The 21,939-nt window shown below is 37.6% G+C and overlaps 1 protein-coding gene and 1 long non-coding RNA gene across 2 annotated transcripts in view; one reads left to right on the top strand and one right to left on the bottom strand.

Annotated features, from left to right (window-relative positions):
* The window catches only part of LOC124622632, a 36,529-nt gene extending 35,867 nt beyond the window's left edge, over positions 1-662 (top strand). Inside the window, exon 3 of the long non-coding RNA XR_006980664.1 lies at positions 464-662. This is a non-coding gene — a long non-coding RNA (uncharacterized LOC124622632). The remainder of the gene's footprint in view (positions 1-463) is intronic.
* An 11,544-nt stretch (positions 663-12,206) lies between these two features.
* LOC124621786 overlaps positions 12,207-21,939 on the bottom strand; it is a 104,375-nt gene continuing 94,642 nt past the window's right edge. The window contains exon 18 of the mRNA XM_047147220.1: positions 12,207-16,163. Coding sequence (XP_047003176.1) covers positions 15,954-16,163 — 210 coding nt within the window. The 3' untranslated portion in view covers positions 12,207-15,953. The remainder of the gene's footprint in view (positions 16,164-21,939) is intronic.

The following is a 21,939-nucleotide window of genomic DNA, read 5'->3' on the forward strand; positions in this document are numbered from 1 at the left end:
AGTATCAAGCTCTTCATCTCAATTCACTTTCAAAATACACTTTGCAGTCACAGAAATCAATTGAGAATAGACATTTTATTGTTGACTATACTGAAGGTGCACACAGTCAAAGTGATGTTTTGTGGCAATAAATATAACCAAAACATAACTGGCAAGCTAAGAATGCAAATTGGAACAGGTTTTCTTGGCTGAACACACAACTTTTTTCACAAAAATAAGTGCAAAGTAATGTTTTTTCATTCTTCTTATTTAATTATCCAGTTATATTTGGAATTTCAAGTCTTGGTTACAATTAACGAGATAAAGATGTAATATTAGTACTTCAGATAAAACCTGCATCACATACTTCAAAATACTAATTTTTGGACTACTTTTGATGCAAAATTTTCTTTTGCGTATTTAGACATATACTGTCTATGGAGTAATAACAAGAAAACTCATAAATATTTTGTTTATTTTGCAGAGGGCAGCCAGTGTGAGTGCAAACAGGGTGAAAATGCTCCTTGTGTGTGTCCTGAGAACAGCTGCAAATGTGAATGAATAACCTTAAGCATCAGCCAGTGTTGCATTTACAGTACCACTCTTTAAAACTTGTGCCTGTGTTATAAATTATTTTAATTATGTCCCTGAAGAACAATAAAACATATGTACAGTAAAATGTACTGAATTCTGTTTCATTTGCTGAATGATGCTTGTAATAGAATCATGCATTTCATCAAAATGAGAAACAGCTATGGAACTGTATGATAATTGATTAGATAATAACACAGTGGCCTTTGCTTAGGATGATATTTTTATTTTCATCATCATCTAAACAGTTACAGCAATTTATAAGAACTAAAAAGGAGGAAGTACGCTATTTTGATATTCCAGTGCATACGAGTTTGACATCTGTAATACAGGGTGTTACAAAAAGGTACGGCCAAACTTTCAGGAAACATTCCTCACTCACAAAGAAAGAAATATGTTATGTGGACATGTGTCCGGAAATCCTTACTTTCCATGTTAGAGCTCATTTTATTACTTCTCTTCAAATCACATTAATCATGGAATGGAAACACACAGCAACAGAACGTACCAGCGTGACTTCAAACACTTTGTTACAGGAAATTTTCAAAATATCCTCCGTTAGTGAGGATACATGCATCCACCCTCCGTCGCATGGAAACCCTGATGCGTTGATGCAGCCCTGGGGAATGGCGTATTGTATCACAGCCGTCCACAGTACGAGCACGAAGAGTCTCTACATTTGGTACCGGGGTTGCGTAGACAAGAGCTTTCAAATGCCCCCATAAATGAAAGTCAAGAGGATTGAGGTCAGGAGAGCGTGGAGGCCATGGAATTGATCCGCCTCTACCAATCCATCGGTCACCGAATCTGTTGTTGAGAAGCGTACGAACACTTTGACTGAAATGAGCAGGAGCTCTATCTTGCATGAACCACATGTTGTGTCATACTTGTAAAGGCACATGTTCTAGCAGCATAGGTAGAGTATCTCATATGAAATCATGATAACGTGCTCCATTGAGCGTAGGTGGAAGAACATGGGGCCCAATCAAGACACTAACCTGTTGATGCTACTTACTGATGTGCTTGATGCTAGTACTGTAGAGCAATGAGTCGCATGTCGACACAAGCACCGAAGTCAACATTACCTTCCTTCAATTGGGCCAACTGGCGGTGAATCAAGGAAGTACAATACATACTGACGAAACTAAAATGTGCTCTAACATGGAAATTAAGCGTTTCTGGACACATGTGCACATAACATCTTTTCTTTCTTTTTGTGTGAGGAATGTTTCCTGAAAGTTTGGCCATACCTTTTTGTAACAACCTGTAGATGAAAGGACTTCCAACATTTATTATTTTACAAGTTGATTTGCAACAGTATGGTCAAACAGTTCATCCTTTACATTTGATAAAAACAGTAACCATGGCCTCGATTCAGTTATTGGTTTGAACACCATTGTATTTTACTAGGCATGGTCCTGTTGGAAATGGTATGACATCACTTTCCTCAGACCTGAAAACTAAATCATCACCCAACCAGTTACAAGGGGACCAGTAGTGTGGCATAGACTCCGAACCCTAATGCAGCTTACTTTGGTTCTCTAAGTTAATTACAAGTCAAGTTACATGACACTGAAGTTGTAACGTACCTTTTGGGATGCCCCGCAGTTGTAGTTTTGCTTCTATAGGAACTTAAAATTTTTCAGAATGCTGTCTGATTAATTCATGCATCAAGCTGCAGTTTCTGTACTGGGACAATGTCCTTATCCACTTCTGTTGTTTTCATAAGTCACTGAGAGAAAAATGTTGATGGATATTTGAACTACACTGCTGAAACAAGTAGCTAGTACACCTGGAAAAATGACATTGTTTTTGACCCAGTAACAGCATATGCTAACTGGGAGATAGTAGATGAACAGAAACAGTTTCAACATTGTCCACTAACGGATGGCATAGTGGCATAGCTAAAGAGCATCACCAATCTCTACTATTTAATAGGGAATACTCACAGCCAGAATGCTCAATGTGATACAAACATGTGAAGCAAGCAGGCAACCATGCGATGGAGATGCACTCATGCTTCCTACAGTCAAATGAGCAAGTTTGATAGGGGTCAAATTGTGGCCTTCTGAGTAGCAGGATGGTCCTTTTGGAGAACTGTCGCACAAATTGAATGTGCTGCTTTATTGCACAACGATGCTGATAATTGTCACATGAACATTCTTGCACTTGTAGATGAGGTTCTGGGCTTCTACACAGCACAGACACCTGCAGTGGAAGACTGTACAACTACCACAGCATAGATAAGAGAGCTTGTGAGCCCACATGTGTTGACACAAACTGTTGCAAATTGGGTATTAGTAGTGAGACTACAGGCACACACACCTCTAGCCCATCTTCCACACATGCCACAGCATCAACGTGCATGGCTCAACTGGTGCCACCAGAGATGGAACTGCACACCGTGGTCTTCACTGATGAAAGCAGATTTTGTTTTCACATAACTGATGGTAATTTGCACATACGCTGTAGACCTGGTGAGGGCTGCCTTGTAGAATGCATCTGCCCAAGATACACCGGCCCCACCCAGGCCTTCTGGTCTTGGGTGCAATAAGTTACAACTCTTATTCATCTTTAGTGTTTCTGGAGGCCGAACAAGTGTTCAGTACGTGCAGAATGTTGTTAGACCCATTCTTCTGCCATTCTTACAACAGGGAGGTGATGTGTTGTTCCATCATGATAATGCTCACCCACACACTGCCCATTAAACTCAATGTGCTCTGCAAGACATGCAGCAACTTTCCTGGCCACCACAATCTCTGCATTTTGTCTCCAATCGACCATGTATAGTATATGATGGGACGAGAAGTGACTTGTGCGACTCGTCAACTGACAGCTCTTACAGAAAAGGTCAAGCAAGTGTGCTATAACATATCTCAGGACAGCATCACCATCTGTACAATTGACTGGATGCCAGATTCGGTGCCTGCATTTCCACCCGTGGAGGCTACACTGTGTACTAATATGGGTGTTGCACCATGGCTTGATACTCTGTGCCTCAGAACCACTTGTGCTACTGATCTGTAAATACCATCATTTCATGTACTCCATATGCACTATTGTGAGAATAAATCTTGAGTGAACTGAAGACCTTGTGAAAGTGGTTATTAAATTTTGTGACATTAGGACTTAATCATTAGTCCAGAAAATTAATAAGGAAATGAACATGAAAATATGACTCATAACTATGGAAACTACATAATGCTAATGATGATGATGGCCAAGTATGTATGAGAAGTGCACTTATTTATCCATACATCCACCATAAACTGATAAGTTTGCTTGTGGACCAGTGTCACATGGCATGTATTACACGGTTCAGATTTTCCTGGGTAATGAGAGCTTATTCTCAACGGAAAGTTGCAATCATGGCTGTAATCAATGTATGACTTGTAGACCTGGATCTACATCTGTACTCTGTAAACCACTATGAAGTGCATGGTAGAGCATATGTCCTACTGTCAAACGTTTGTTTTTCTTTCCATTCAATTTGTGCATGGAAGGGGGAAGAATGGCTGCTTAAATCTCTCTGTGTGTGCTGTAATTAGTCATTATCTCGTCTTTACAGGCCTAAAGACAGTTGTATGTAGGGGGCTATAGTATATTCCTAGTTCCTCTCTCAATAAGCTTCTGTGGTGTAGTTGGTGCCTATCTTCAGGTGTTTGCCAGTTCAATTTTTTCAGCATTTCTGTAACACTCTCCAGTAATTAAACAAACCTGTGTCAATTCGTGTTGTCTTCCTTCACATATTTTCAATATCCCCCATTAATCATATTTGGTTTGGATTGCACACAACTGAGCAACATTCTAATGTAGGATGCACAATGACTTGCAAGCAATGTCATTCGTATCCTACCAATGAACTGAAGTTTGCTTCCTCTCTAACTCATGACTGAACCTATGTGTTCATTTCGTTTTGTATCCCCACAAGTTATTATACCCATGTATGTATGAGTCAACTGTAGTCATAAGATATATAGACTCCATGATGAGTCACACAGGTGTTTTGAAAGCAATCTCTTTTGTAAATTATTTTTCTGATACAAAGTACGCATTCAAAATGTCATCTTTGCTATCATCATCATGAGTGGACAAAAAGTAGGTCAATAATTGTAGCACACTAACATAGAAATAATGGTCCTTTGTCTGAATTAAATGCTGCCTGTGATGCTGAAGCAGAAATAACATGTATAGAACAAGAACAGAATGTGGAATCAAATTTGACACAGTTTTTTTCTAGCAGACAAGATCATCATCAATTGTGTGTTGTGCCCTCACTTTTTAATATACTGTGAGAAGTTTGAGGGCAAGCAATACATTTCTTAGTCAAGCAATTAAATACATTTTTAAGGTGAAAATGACCACATGTTTTTGTATGTTTCCTGTTCCAAACTAATGAAAAAAAAAGAAAGAAATGTGGGTCACCAGCACTACAGCTTCCTGGAATATCAAGCAGTTTACTCCCTGATGTGTTAATAAATGGCCTTGCATCCTGTCCTTTCTTGTAGTCAGTGTTGTCGCACATTCTGTCTTTAGCAGCCTAAGCCACAGCTATGTTCAAAATGTTCAAATGTATGTGAAATCTTATGGGACTTAACTGCTAAGGTCATCAGTCCCTAAGTTGACACACTACTTAACCTAAATTATCTTAAGGACAAACAAACACACACACGCACGCGCGCACACACACACACACACACACACACACACACACACACACACACACATATCCATGCCCGAGGGAGGACTCGAACCTCCGCCGGGATCAGCCACACAGTCCATGACTGCAGCACCTTAGACCGTTCGGCTAATCCAGCGCGGCCACAGCTATGACAGTGCTGTATCTGGAGTGCCAGCAGCTGCAGTCTATGTTGTGCAGACAGCACACCTTGCCGTGTGGCAGCTTCTGTAACACTGCTTCCCCACATCATTGTCCGAGGATACCGGGAAGCTCCTGACAACACATGGACACCAGTACTTATCCTATTCCAGACCTTTCTACAATGACTGAAAATGTCAAACTTCTACAAACTCGGTGTTCAGTAGCTGCATTTAAACATGCCCACAGCGATCCTGTGCCATACGACCAGATAGGCCATATACGAGGGAAAATCAAAAAGTCTTTGCCCCTATTTTTTTTTTTTTAGCCAAATTACAAATTAATATGCAAAGTCAACATATCCATACCCAGTGTTGGACCTTTCTTGCTTCATGTCAGCCGTATCTGCTGGTAGTTCCACCGCACGGCACTGCTGTCAGCTGTTAAAGATGGTAGTTGTGCTTCTCACATACACAGCATTAGAGTAACAAAGTGTGATTCGTTTCCTATGGAGCAAGGGACGAACAACCATTGAGACCTACAGGGAAATGCAGCCCGCATATGGGGAAAACTGCCTCACTTTGAGAATTGTGAGGTTGTGGTTTTATGAGTTCAACAAAGGCCGTGAAGTCTTGCATGACAATGAGTGGTCGGGCACGCCGTGTTCGTTGCTGACTGGCCACAAGATTTCCCGAGTGGATACCATGGTGAAAGCAGATCGGTATGTGCACATCACAGCCAATTCCCGGGAGCTTGGCATATGGATATGGTAGCGCTTACTACATAATTTACAGGTCCTTAGGTTACCAGAAGGTTTCGCGTCAGTGGGTGTCTAAGCATTTGGATGACACGATGAAAGGCAAGAAAATGATGTCTACACTGAATCATCTGGAATGGTACTCCAATGAGGGTGAAGGTTTTCTAGACCAAATTGTTACAGACGATGAAATATGGATAATGCATTTCACGCTGGAATACAAGCAGCAGAGCAGGCCGTGGGAACGTCCAGGTTCATCTTTTAATGGCCTTCTGGGATAGCTGTGGGCTGCTCCTGCTGGATTTCATGCCACAAGGTGCAACCAACAATGCTGATTGTTACAGTGTGGACAGTGTGATTCTGTTCCACGACAATGCAAGACCAGATGTGGCAATCAGAACTGCTGAATAGCTCGGTGCATTTCACTGGGAGCTTCTGGAGCACCCAACATACCTTGTCCCTAGTGATTTCCATGTTTTTGGACTGATGGAGAAGTTCCTTGCACGACAGCAATTCACAAGTAACGATGAAGCTCTAAGACAGCAATCCGACTGTTGTTCCATAGTCAGTCTGTGAACTGACTCAGACAGGAAGAATTAAGCATGCTGAACCCCACATAACTGCACAGTGGGTTTTGGCTGCCTGGAAAAGCACTGAAGCACCAATGATCATAAAATCATTCAAGAAATGCTGTATTTCAACTATTCTAGACAGAAGTGAAGACATTTGTGTTAAGTTGGTGTTCTGGAACAACACTGAGGATGATGGAGGAAGAGGAAATGAATCCGTTTCTGATGTAGATTCCTCCGAAGATACCAGCAATGATGATATTAGTGAATAATGTTGAGTAATGGCTGTAATTTATGGAATGTTAGCTTGCGTGTCATGTAGATAATCAAGTTAGGTGTTCTTTTTTTTTAATAACTACTGTTGTTTCGACAGTTCAATAAATTTAGCCTACCAGAGATGCGCCAATAAACTTTTTTTTATGATGTTGATGTTTAAACTAGGGGTGATCATTACGTTCAGCGGCACATTATACTTGCATAAATATGGTGGTCTTTTATGCTGAGAAATGCTCTCTTTGTCTGTGCTAGATTTCTCCTTACGTTCTCCTTGCGTCACCTGCCATGCACTTATTTTATTTCCATGGTAGCAGAATTCCTTCATTTATGTTAAGTTATTAGTTATTAACCTCATTCCTGCTGCTCATCAATAAGTTCATCTTTCTTTGGATCACCTTCAGTCGTTACTATACACTAAGTAGACTGTTCACTCTATTAAACAGTTCCAAGTCTTCACTTTCACAGGTGATAACAAGACCATCATCAAACTTTACCAATAATATATTAGGTCTACAACTTTGCTTCTGCAGTTTTGCAATAGACAGCAGTAACGGCAAGTGCGGTTCAGGTGGTTGGTGACAGGTGTAATACAATAAGCTTAGGCACCTGAAAACATAATGCTATAAAAATATTAGTTGATTTGTGATTGCATCATAAGGTTATTCTTGATTAAGTACGTCAACTTGCATACCCATTTCTCGCCATTTGCGGGAAGTTTTAATTTTCTGCTATAAAATGAAGAAATCTGAGGCTGTGTGGCTCCTAAAATGCTGGGTAAGACCAATGGTGAGGTAACTATTAATGTAAGGACGTGCAGAGAATGTTTTCAATGCCTTAAGGACAGTGATTTTGATGTCGAAGACTGGCATGGCGGTTGATGACAGAACATTTTCATAGCTAGTGAAACAGACAAAGACAGTCACAGGACATCATTATCAAAAGCAATTGATGCATTGAAGCCCAGCACTGAAACACAAATGGCCACAATACAGCGATAGACACGTAAAGGTAATTTTGCAGCAGATCAGTGCTCGACCACATGTCGCAAAACCCATCAAAATATACATGGAAATTTTGAAATGAGAAATCCTATCCCTCCCACCATATTCTCCATGCGTTGCTCTCTCTGACTGCCATCTTTTTCATTCAGTGGCATACAGTCTGGCTGACCAGCACTTCTGATCATTTGAACAAGAGCAAAGTTGAATCGACTCATGGATCCCCACAAAAGACACCCAGTTCTTCCGCCATGGGATTCATATGCTATCCGAAAGATGGGAGAATGTAGTGGCCAGTGACAGGCAATACTATGAATCATAATTTTTTTAAAGTTTTCACAATAAAGCCCCAAACTTCAAGAAAAAATGGCAGAAGCAAAGTTGTAGACCTAGTACTTTTACTCTGAATTTTAATCCCACTCTTGAACCTTTCTTTGATTTCCTACATTCTTCTTCAATCTACAGGTTGAATAGTAGTGGTGAAAGACTGCATTTGTGTCTTATGCCATTTTTAAGCCAATCAGTTCCCTCTTGGACTTCCATTCTTATTGTTCCATATTGGTTCCTGTACACAGTGTATATTACTCATCTTTCCCTACAGTGTATACCTATTTTTCAGAGAACTTCAAACATCTTGTAACACTTAACATTATCAAATGCTTTTTCTAAGTGTGTAAGTCCTATGAAAGCATCTTCATTCTCATTCTCTTGTATGTTTTTGTGATCAGCAACTTCGGTGCATGAGCTGTCAATGTGATTGTAAAACAGCTCCACATTTATCTGCCTTTGCTGTGTTCAGGATTGTGTGAACAATATTCTTATAAAAATTTGACAGCTCCAGTCTCAGATTCTTCACAGCAACATGAATATTCACCATTTGAGCCCTTCAATAAATATTATGGGTTTTGCCTCATCTGCAGATAAAAAATTTAATGTACAAATTTGATTCTTTACAAATGCTCTAAATATTAATTCTGGTGAATGTTTTACAAATTAGAACTTAACATACACAAATCCTTACATAAAATGTTACCTAATCTTTCTCCTGATATGTTTATGTTGTCAGTTGGTATGTGCACTTTTAACTGGCAATCACTCAAATTGTCCACAGTCTTGATGTTTCTGTATGTGTTTTGAATGTCCTAATGTTCTTCAGCTCCAAAAGAAGTACAACAACTTTTTAATTCAGCCAACCATTTCTCAACTGTTGAAAATGAAAGAGCAGATCCCTACGGAAATTTACCAACTGTGGATAAAATTACTTAGTTCTTACATTTTGTGAAATAATGTATCAAAACCAAAATGTCATTGATATTAATTGCCAGACCAAAAACTTTTCCTTACCCTCATAGAACTGGATAGTGTCATTTGCACAGATCGTTAATCAGCACCTCCAAGATGTAACTATTCACTTCCACAATGGCCAAATTCTACTGATGGACATTCCTCCCATAACAAGATTTGAACCAAGCATCTTCACTATTAAATGCATAGACAAAAATCCACTATACATATCACAATATATTTTCTCTCGATTCTCCATCCTGAGACTTACTATCTTTTAAGTTTGTTATGATACATTTACTTACCAATTGTTTCTAGTTATCTGAAAATTCAGTTTTCACAGAGAGCTCTGAAACAGTCACTATCTGCACTTTTTTAATATTCTTTGTCAGCTCATTTCAGAAGTGCCATAAGCCAAAAGAGAAAAACACTGTGTGATGAATTTTAGCTGAGGGGATTTTGGTAAAATAATTATTTTGAATGGTTTAGAAATAATCCAAGTATGTTTAAACAGCTTCATCTTCATTCTCTCTTAAGCTCTACAACACAATGCAACCTTGCTAGACATTATGTAGTGTATGCTTAAAGAATACAATAGCAAAAGTTTTGTTCTTTATATAAGAAACTAAAACCATATCTCTTTAATCAGTGATATAATTCACAAATGTAAAAGCATTGGTTACAAAATGGTTTTTGAACAATTTTAAATCCTTGACACAACACTCCACAGACAAAGACCTCAAAAAGGAAATCAAAATACCAGGAAATGTCATGCATACTGAGCATCAGGCAATGAGCGCAATTCTCACATTCAGAAATTGAAAATGAAATAACAGAGTAGTTATTTTAGGTGGATGGAGACACACAACATAAGCTGCCATATTATCAGAAATATTTATGTAAAACGTTCATTGACAAAAAAAATCAAAAACAACCTACATTCTTGCTTGGAATCACAGTACACAAAACAATAACACGGCAGCATATACCCACATTTAAGGTTATGCAACCACATAAATTTGTTTAATCATACTATTAGTGAAATAAATGGCATCTATTTCATATACATATAATGCTATCATGCCAATTCTTGAACAGCTCATAAATTTTCTAACTGGAAGCTTCAACACTGATGATTAAAGACACTCTTACATTTATTTCCTATTCATGTTCAATACTCATTTAAATTGCTTAACAGTTCATGCTCTTGAACATAAAACTACAAATTTAACACTTAAAAAAAATAGACAATCTGTCACCAATACTGGCATAATCAGCACACAGGATGAAAAAGCCAGTGATTGATAATATTCATAAATTTATTTCAGACTGACTGACAACAAGAGCTAAAACCACCTTTCTTCAGTCGCCTGAGATGTACAGGTACACATTTTGTCTTAGGTTTACCATTAATGCACACCACATTAAATATCAGTGCAAAAAGTGTTAGCAGTAACAGCTATAAAAAATTACATTACAATGTAAACCAAACACTGTATTTTTCAAGACAATACTTTGCACTATGTCATCATCTGATGTAATATGGTTTAGAAACCCAAATCCATAACACCCGTAAAATTCTAAATTGTTGCTTTGTTTGTATGTAAGAATATAGAAACTCAAATACAATGACCTGCTTAGCGAAAAACTGCAATTTTTATTTTTATTAGCTGCCTAGATATGCCTCACCACTACTGTAGCATCATCAAAGTGTTTTCTTGTTAATTCTTAAGACATTTATTCATTCTCAGCTCTATTAGATTATCTCTTCTTACATTTGCATTTTACAATACAGCCATATATATATTCTATTGCATACTATCTCCAAAGAAATACACTTTCTATGAAATGTGTCCAAACATTTCCTGTTAAAGGTGTTCTTGCCATTATCATTTAGAATTGTCACACTATTTTAGGACAGTATTACTTTCAATAAAACTACAGAAAGAATATAATGCTGGTCACCACACAGAGGAGGTGCTAAGTCCCAGACTGGTACAAAGAGAAAGAAAACTGAAAATAAATTTGTTTTTGGAGGGGTCTGTCTTGAGTAAAACATAATTTTGTCTTTTCTTTTATTTTCCATTTGTTTTGCTGCAGTTTTAGCACGATTAGTGGGCTTTTATTTTCTTACTTGTTACCACATTCCATAATTTTCCTGGGTTTTTATGTTTTTTATAGTGCTTTTCTTCCACAGTCTGTCATGTTTTCTGGTTTCTCCATTTCCTTCACTGTGAAGACATGCACTACTGAACTTCTGTTATCACTGTTTACAAACTCCACTATTGAACTTTCACTGTCACTGTTTACAAACTGAAGTTTGTAATCAGTGATAGTGCAAGTTCAGTAGTGCAGATATTCACAGTGAAGAAAATGGAGAAACCAGAAAACATGACAGACTGTAACAGAAAAACACTACAAAAAAACATAAAAACCCCAAAAACCACAGCATGCAGTAACAAGTAAGAGAATAAAATCTCACTGCTGATGCTGTAACTTTAGCGAACCATGTACTGGAAATAAAAGAAAAGACGTGTTTTTAAGGACGGAGATCACGAAATAAAATTTGGTGAAACCAGCGTGCTAGCGAGGATGTCGCATTATTATACACGTATGTATAGAGAGGCAATTGAAATCCACAAACATCAATACAATTTTAATCGTAAAGAAGAAGGATTAAAATTGGACAAGATATGGCGGTCGACGTTGCATCAATCACATGACAATCGATTACCTGCAATCAAGAGAACAGACAATAGCCAGAGATAGCTACACATTGACGCCACGTGACGTGTGGTGGCGCCCTCTACGATCTCCATATAAGCGGCGGCCCCAGCTCCCAGCAGCCAGTCATCGACTCACCTCAGAAGATGTTCTCCGTAGTTGAGAACGAAACGTCAGGGAGAAGAAGTTCTACAGATTGACCACGGAAGTGTTTACTGATGAAGACAAAATGGTGTTTTGTTCAAGGTAGACCCCCTTCAAAAACAAATCTACTGTTAAAGCACCTAGCCACTGTCTCCAGGCTCTAAGGCTAGATTGTGTCTTAGCACCCAGAGACAGTAGCCATGTGCGTGTGTAATGTTGTTGTTGTATGAATGTGTGAGAGTTCCACTTCTGAGGAAGGTCTCTGTCTAAAGGCTTAAATATTTCTTGTATTCTTTCTCTTTGTGTCTTTCTGTAACTCAACACCTCCTCTGTGTGGTATTAACAATATATCCGATTCATACTGTTGTTATTCCATCCTCGGCTTGTCATAGTACAGTACTACTATTATTCACTTTTAGGAATCATAAAATGATAGGGCAACACTTCCCGTGTCACATGTTGGAACACATTTCATTATGAAGCTTCAAGCTTGCAAATGGTGTGGTGCAGATGGAACTGTTTAAGTATAAAATCTGGAAAACATTTGGACTACCATATAACACAACAAAAAGCAGAGAAATGGAACAAATGCAAATTCTACAGCAGAAAATGTTATAAAATTGAAAATCATAATTATTTACAAGACAGATAACGAAACATGCAGATGAAGCCACAGGACCTGAGAAACATGTCCAAACAACCACAAAAAAGAGAAAGATGACTGCATTTGGATAAGATGATCCATAATGTTCAACATAAAACTCTTAATGTACCAAGCATTCAAATAATTTGCTATAAAATCAGTATATGTGATGTGATTCATTATCCAGGAACTATCGTAAATTGTAGTCTTCTCTCCTGTCTTCATTCTTGCATACAATTATGCATATAAATGACACTTTTATTATCTGCATCTGGTTCGCAGCATATTGTTTCCTGCACACTCAAACATTAAATTACCCTCCAAGTGAAACTGTGGAGCTTTAAGCAAGTAAAAATAATTTGGGTAACAGAAATGCAGGTAATGGCAGAAATCAATTTGACTCTGTTGGAAGGGATGGAGAAAGTGGGAGGGGGGTGGGGAGACAGGACAGTAGTAATACATCAAACTGAAACATAATAAAATATAGCCAGTTTCACTAATATTTTTAAACAAATAAATCAGGTTCACACATTTTTGTCACAATATATTTTGTAATAGTGCTTAAACATTTGAATGAGTGTAAAGTAGTTGTGCCAGCAACGAAAGGCAAATACACAACAATAAACAGCTTAGCCCAAGTTGCTGCACATTATAAACTTACTAACACTGAGTGTAGTTCTTTCACCAAACAATAATTACACCTGATTATATGTTTAAGTAAAAATTTTGTTGGGATGTTGGAAGACCTATTACATTCAAATAAAATGCACAGCTCTACCAAACTGTAACTCTGCAGATATAACTGAAGAAATATTAACTTTCTCATTCAGCAATGAGATAAAAGAGACCTCACAGAAGGTGACGTGGTGCATCTTCCTTATCAATCAGCCAAGCAATTAAAATTGTGCTTTGAACCTCTAACTTGCTGAGGATTGTGCTGGACTGACAATATAAATATGATGTGAGACTGGGCCCAGAATCAATAATCTACTTGGGGAATGTAGACTTTTAACATTTCTGGAACACTATGGTAGAGGTTTCCACATGGAAGTTTTTAGTCCCATCTATATGGATAACAATAGTTTGGTTACCTATGCCTCAGATACACATTGTGTAAATATGATGAAATGCAATTACACACTTATAAACTTTTCAGGCAAATTCAGCATACTCTCATACCATTAGGGATAGATTAGCATGTTAATTAGGCCTAGAAAGCTTATCAAGGATCAGGAGACATAAAAAGGCTGCATGGAGGAGTGAAACCTTTGATCTACAGGCACAGATGCTGGATGGATTTTCTCAAAGACAAAAATATAGACACTTGCACATAGTTTTCTTTGAACATAACCATTTCAGTTACAGATAAGGAGTGGACAGATGACTTTTATATTCATCTACCTTAGATCTGTTCTTGTATTTACTATATACTTTCTGGTCCCCTATTCCACCAGAATATTTAAGGATTCTGCAGAATTAACATGTGATGACACACATTTTGAGCAAATTTTAAAAACTGTTTCCATTTTCCTCTATCCTTTCTGCAGAAAAAACAATACAATCCCATATGTTGCAACCACATTCAGTTATGCACAGAGGTTAAATGACAGAAGAATAGCTTAACACAAATGGAAATGATATTGGGAGTATCTTCAGTATTTTACTTCTAAGCAATGTAAGTTCAGCACATTTTGGAACACTGTTAATGGAAGGAACATAATTAGCAGTTCAGTCACATGATAAAACAAGAAAAGGACAAATTAAGTATGGAATGTTGTTGAAAACACGTATTTCATAATTCTACATGTATGTGGATCGATTAAATATATTTGTTTTTTGCCATAATTTGTTAAAACAGCAAAACTTTCATTGGAGTACTGTATAAATATATACACAGTACATATCTGGTTTCCACTACAACACAGAAATCACCAAGGTCTTTATTTGTTTCATTAAAAGATTCAGGTACCAAACAGTGAATTTGATGTCATATCAAGCTGAAATAATCAAATACTAACCATTAATACATCTGTAACTCTATATCAACAGTCATTCAAATACATCATAGACGCATGGTGGATATAATTCAGAATTTGAGGTAGTAGAAAGTGTTACACTCTCTTCCTTACAATCTGCAAACAGCAGTTAAAAATTCACAATAATTAGTTCATTTTGTACTAAATTAACTATCAAATACTGTGATCATTGCAGATTTTTCTTCTTCATTAGTACAACCTGAATTCCCAACTAATAAGTATATGAGCATTTAAGAAGTGGGAATGTTACTGTGTACACTGGAATGAACTATTCCATAAATCTGCAAATGGATGAAAAAAGTCAGTTTTTGCTGGTTTTCTCTGGCAATTTCAAATGTCAATAAGTGTCTTGTAAAAGTATCTTCTATTGTTCTTTTTGCAAGGAGATGTTTAGTCATTTCTATTGGCCTTTCTCAAACACGTTTTTTTTTTACATCTTACATTAAATTCATAGATGTACCACCATTTAATCAAAAAATAAACGTGACCAGTGACTCTGTACTGTAATAGAAACTTGGATGACTTTTAAGGTGGTTTGCGGTTCAAACACACTGGGTAAATGCTTGCATTTGTTACTGTATCACAGTGAAAATACTTAGAATGGCTTGTCAGTGTTAACTGCAATACTTGAAACTATCAAATACTTCAAACTATAGCATTCAGTAGCCCCACCATCTGTGCACTGATTAGGGGAAAAAAGCAAGGGGACACTTGTCAGCCTGAAACTTTCCAGAAGTTATCAGGTATACAATATTTTAAAGCAAATTTTCATACAAGCACAATTATTTCACAAATTAACATGACACACCTCTTAGAGAACTGCTTCACTTATCACAGCATTCAATGACACACACAATACACAATTGACAAATCAGACAAGTCAGCAGTCTACAACACTTACACACTCATCTCACAGAGATGAAATGAAAATATAAATAAAATATGTACTGTTTATGCAGCTGTCAGCACAATCCATAACAGGCAGCTGAATAAACAGGATAAAAAGAGAGAATGTTTATATTTCTCCCTCCTCAGTACAAATATCTCTTAAACTGCTGTCATCAGTTGCAGTCATATAGAATCTCTGTCAATTCCACAGTCTGTAGACATCTCAACATGCTGAATTAACAATTTCATGGAACAGCTTCCTCTTCACTTTCTGACGAATCTTGCGCTCGTTCCATCATATTGGAGCTATGTTTACGATGTCGAGCATAAGCTTTACTTTCTTCTCCCGTTTGTCGAAAGCTGATGAGTGGATGCAGTGCAGAACGTAAGCTCCAGAATAGCTTTGGAAACAGTATTTCTTGTTGGGCTAACAACTGCTTGCTGCGGTGCCGTTCCTGTTGTAACAGAAATTTGCATCAGACTGACTATGTTCTAAAACTGTCTTTCGACATGGTCTGCTCTCAAGTACTAGAGCCTTCTGTTAAGAGAAATTCGTACCAATTTTTGATTCCCTTAAAAAAGTATTAATTGAGCACACAATACAAAAACATCATATGCACATGGGAGAACAGCTAAAATTAAAACTGCAATCAAATAAAGATATAATAAATGTTTTCTTGTGAACAGCCACAGATCAACATGCACACACAATAGGTTAAGAGGTTAAGGACTCTTCCAGAATCTCAAAATTCAACATTAAAAAAATCAAGTATAATAAAAGTATAGAGGCAATATTATGAAAAGTGTAGATTACTTCTCACCATATAGTGGTGATGCTGAGCCGTCACAGATAGAAATAATAAAAGGACTGTCAAACGAGCAAGCTTTCACACAAAAAGGCCCTCATTGGAATTAGACAAAATACCCCCCCCCCCCCCCCCCACACACACACACACATCTTTGGCTGCTGAGGCCGAGGAATAGAGATGCAGTCACGGGTCGGGCTTTAATTCTGGAGTCGGTGGTCGTGTGTGTGTGTGTGTGTGTGTGTGTGTGTGTGTGTGTGTGTGTGTGTGTGTGTGTGTGTTAGTTGTTATTGTGTGAATGCATTTTCTACTTATAAAGAAGGACTTTGTCTGAAAACTGAAATATTTCTAATATTGTTTCTCACTGTGCCTGTCTGCAACTCACTGCCTCCTCTATGTGGTAGTAGCAATCTATCATTTCCATATTTTTGTTATAGTGGAAATGTGAGTTTTAAAAGAGACTACACAAAAACAACTTAGGGGCACACAGGAAGATAATGCCAAATACGGTAAAAATTAAGAATGGTGTGTTGGATCTGACGCAAATAAGGCCACTCCAAAATATCAGATGACAATATTTCTTCAAAACTGTCTATGCTAGGAAGTGCGTAGTGGGTAAATTGCTATCAGTGGAAACATGTGTACACAATAACGTCACTTTCTTCATACTGGACTTTTGCACTATACACTTATCTTGAAACCATAGGTATTTGATACCACAAATGAAAATTCCAACTGCAATAAGATATGAAAAGGGTAGTAGTAAAGACAACAGGGATGGGAGACAGTAATAATAATAATAAGAAGAAGAAGAAAAAGAAGAAGGAGTGACACTATTAGCAAGAATTTTATCACATATTTTGTCTGTCGTGTGTCAACATCACTCAATTTCATTAATAATGCAAGGAGTAAAGGTAGCAGTCCACCAAATAGTTAAGCCACTGAGTCCTCAATAGGCACATAAACAAATTTGAGAATATTGCTAGTTTTCACACAAATCTTTCTTCAGAGTTACAGTGTACACACAGCGGTACACATGTACAGTTACAATGTACTGAATGACTACAATGTGCTAGCACTGTCCAGTTGAGCTGCAGAGCTGGCACAATGTAGTCCGCAGGGAGGAAGTGACCACACAGCCGTATGTGCAGGTATGCATGGACTATATCTCTGAAGAAGCATTCATCCAAAAGCTAGCAACATTCTCAGCCTATCGACAGCTCAGCATCTCGACTATTACTGAGCAAGGTTAGCATACTGGACTCGCATTCGAGAGGACAATGGTTGAAACCGCATCTGGCTATCCTGTTTAGGTTTCCCGCAATTTCCCTAAATTGCTTCAGGCAAATGCTGGGATGTTTCCTTTGAAAAGACATGGCCAATTTTCTTCCCCATTCTTCCCTAATCCGAGCTTGTGGTCTGGCTCTAATGGCCTTGTTGTCAACGGGATGTTAAACACTAATTTCCTCCTCCTCCACCTCAACTATTCATTGAGCTGTCACTTTATTCCTTCCATTATTTATATATTCCAGTAGCACTTTCCACTAACATACTGTTGAAATTCAGTCGGTTATAACCCTGATTTGTAAGAATTTTCTATGGTCTCTCATAATTTCAATTCTGATGTTGTAGGAAAAAATGATTCTGTCCACAAATAAAGCTGACTGATATTTCTGCTTATTGTCCAATTCTTTTTACTTCTTTCAGACACAATCACAGTTAACACGTTTTCAATCACAATTAGTTTCATCCATTCACACTCTCCAAAAATGGTAAGCCTAAAAGCTTGAAGCTTATGGTTTCTGAAGACGGCCAAAGTACAGCCAAAGCCAGTCTCAATTAAAAGTTTGTTAGTGTTACTATGATAATATCCAAAGGAAATATTGTGAAGACAGGAAAAAACAAATGTAAAGGACGCGAAAATGCAGAACTTTTCAGAGTCGGTGACTTCTCCTGGCGGAAGGATTGAAGAGAAAGGAAGAAGGATGAAGCAAAAGACTGCTGAAGTTTAGGAAATGCAGAGAGTTAATGGAAAAGTCACACAGAATCCTGATTGATCAAAAAACATCATGCAGAAGAAGTCAACAGGAGCAGAAACTAAGTGTTTTACACATGGTAATGAATGGGGGGAGAGCGGGGGGGAGGCACACAGGTTGGAAAATAAAATGGAAGTAAAGAAAAGGAATAGTCGCTGAAAAGAAATGCTGAGACCATAAAAATTAACATAAATGTACACCAAGTGGGTGACGAAAACAAGCACACGTTGTAACACCAGTTCCCGCCTGTGGATTTCTGAGAAACTGTTGTTAGGCTGGAGAAACCAGATGGAATGTTTGGTGAAACAGGCATAGAGGTCATGACTGTCATGCATTAGAGCATGCTCTGCAACTCACGATATATTGTTGCAGAGCATGCTCTAAGACATGATAGTTGTGACTTTGGTGCCCCTTTCATCATTCGCCACAACCCCTCCCCCCAGCCTAAATTTACATTAATTTCTGTGGTCTCAGTAGTCCTTTTCAGTAACTGTTCCCTCTTCTTTGCTCTCCTTTTATTTTCCCACATCTTTTATTTTCCGTCCTATCTCTCTATCCCCCCCCCCCCCCACCACCATTAGCTTTCCACTCTTACTGACTCTTGCATGATTTTTTTTTTTCAGTAATCTCTGTCTTACTTTCTACCCATCTTCGATTTTTAAGTTCTCAGATTTTCAAATTTCATATGGAGCAGGTACCAACAATCAGTCTTTCCTTCTCATCCCTTCTGGTTAGTCTCCCCTCTCCCATGGTTCTGGGCTGTTTTCCCAGAATTATCTTAACTTCCTAATTTTCACCATTCTTTCTCCTTCATCCCTCTTCCCTTCTCTTCAACCCTTCTGCCAGAAGGAGCCACTGGCTATAAAGGGTTACTCATTTCCACATCCCACATAGATTTTATTATCTATACAATTAAGATGTATTTTCAAACATTGATAACTTTTATTGATATAAAGGAAATAAAAAGAACTTTATATGTATAGTTTTACTCTCACTTACTACTGATGTTTCCTGATCATCTGAACAGTAAGTTGGTATGCAGAACGCACTCCACCAAACTGTGGTAAATATGAAAATTGGCATAATACCAATATTAAATGAGTGTTTATATGCATTTTACCCTTTTTGTAACACTGGCACATAACGGTTTCTTATAATTTTATTTTAATTATTGACAACGTAACAATGATGATGCCATACAAGCTACAATAGCAATTTATATGTTGCTTTATGAACGTCACACAGATCGAAACTCACAGCAAATAAAGATTTGTTTATAACCAGCTTGTGGTGTTGTAGAAAAATGACTTCCCTTAAATATTTGGTGTCTGTGGGTCATCACCTGCAGAAACCTACTACTAATTTGTGTTTCTATGATCTGCAACTTGTTACATTTGTCAGTTTATAATCCCTGCACTGTGCAGTTTTACACATGTATCTGGAGAAGATTCAATTCTTCGTGACTTAAAACTCCTTTTATGAAGCAGCTATTAATTAGGAAAGTGTAAGATCAATGTATTTCTAATGAACATCCCTTCCCATGATAAATTTAGCAAAACAAAGGATATTACTCATATTCAGAGGTAGCTTTGATTTCAACACAAGAGAAAGCTGCACATCTCTTACCAGCATGGTAAAATTCACGCATGCCTGACACTCCCACAGATTTGATTTTCTTTTTCTTTTTTTTTCTCTTTCAATCTTGTAACAAAATGGTTGTTTTTCACTGTCAAATGCACCTCTAATAAAAAAAAAAAGGGAAGTTGGAAATAGTGCACTTTATCAAGCAAGGAACTTACTAGCAACTGAATCTATCAAAATATGTTTCATCCCCTTATTTCATCTAATCATTTGTGAAACTCTAGTTGCATGGTGATGCTTGTGCTATTGTATTCTAGTGCACTCCAGTGACACATTTACAAACTAAGTATATTGTAGTAATTCGAGAATTTATGTGTAAATTCTAGAACTGCTCAGCCTTCTACCGTCTTGAACACATGATATTCTGGATATGAGTGTGGGATGGTAGAACCCTACCTACTGCGCATCACATGTTTGTGTGTGCGGCGGTCAGACGGCACTGACAAGTACCTGTCGGACAATCCATAGATGTTTTAGTGAGTGTGTAAGGAAGAACCATGGAGTTTATATGAAGCTCTGAGCTTATTGTGTCATTGACTATTGTTATTAAAACAAGAACAGTTGAAAAAGTACTCTTGTAGACTCTTGATGCAACCTTGTTAGAAGCAAGACTCATTTTATGATTCATTTTAAGAAAGGCCATGGTATCCAAGCCAACTTTATTTCAACTGTAACTCAATTTGTTTCTAGCGTCTCACTGTACGAGAGACTTGCAGGATGTTATATATTTGTGTGGGAAGAGAAATTTGTATTGTGTATGGAGGTCAAATACATCGTTAGTTGATGAAAAGTAAAGTTTGTATGTCTTCTTATTTCATAGGTAGAAAGAGTCTAAAAATTCCTGTACCTAGCATTATTCGATGGAGAAGAAGTCAAGAGGGTTTCCAGCGGCCAGCTATTCAGTAAAGAAGAGTGACTGCAAATTCCAAGTAAAGAAGTGTAAGGTGGTTTGGGGGAATAAGTTGATGTAACTCAGATCCACACTCAGACTTTAAGTCATCAGAATGTTAGAATATCTGTACTACAGTGGACAGAACAGCCAATGCCACGATCATGATATATTTCTAACTCTATCAAAATATTCGCGGTACAACTCCCTTCTACTCCACTTTTTGAGTCTTCTGGTAGCCAAGAAAGAGCTTTATTGTTTATTGTGTAAAAGCCATGCCCCAAACCTCTGCTAGATGGAGTTAAAAGGCATTTCAAGGTGTAGCCAAACATATATTACCTGTCTGAAAAACATCATTTTATATCCACAGTTCTAAAAATTTTGACTGTCATTGTTTCAATCTGAGTGGAATATTTTCAAAATGCATCCTTATAATTTAAATCCAGTAATATAATATTGAAAAATATATTTTAATATATCTTTTGGAGCAGTGCTGCCATAGAGTTTTAACTAAGGGTCACATCTGCTTGCATTTATTACTTTTATTACTGTGTAATAATTAGTCAATAGCCTCTACAATCTCTAAACTCATGCTTCAGATGAACAACAATTCTTGTCACATTTTATACTTACAAGGTGCATTCCATAAGTAATGCAGCCAAATTCATAAAAAATCATTTATTAAATATATTCGTACAAATAATCAAAAATTTTCAAAATAGCACCCTCTTGCGTCGATACATTTCTGGAGGCAGTGTTTCCATGTCTGGAAGGCATCCTGGAATGCCTTTTCTGGAATGTCCTTTAGAGCTAATGTAACATGCGCCTGGATGCTTTCAATCGTGTCCCAATGTTTTCC

The sequence above is a fragment of the Schistocerca americana genome, chromosome 7 (genome assembly GCF_021461395.2).
Source record: "Schistocerca americana isolate TAMUIC-IGC-003095 chromosome 7, iqSchAmer2.1, whole genome shotgun sequence".
NCBI classification, from domain to species: Eukaryota; Metazoa; Arthropoda; class Insecta; order Orthoptera; family Acrididae; genus Schistocerca; species Schistocerca americana.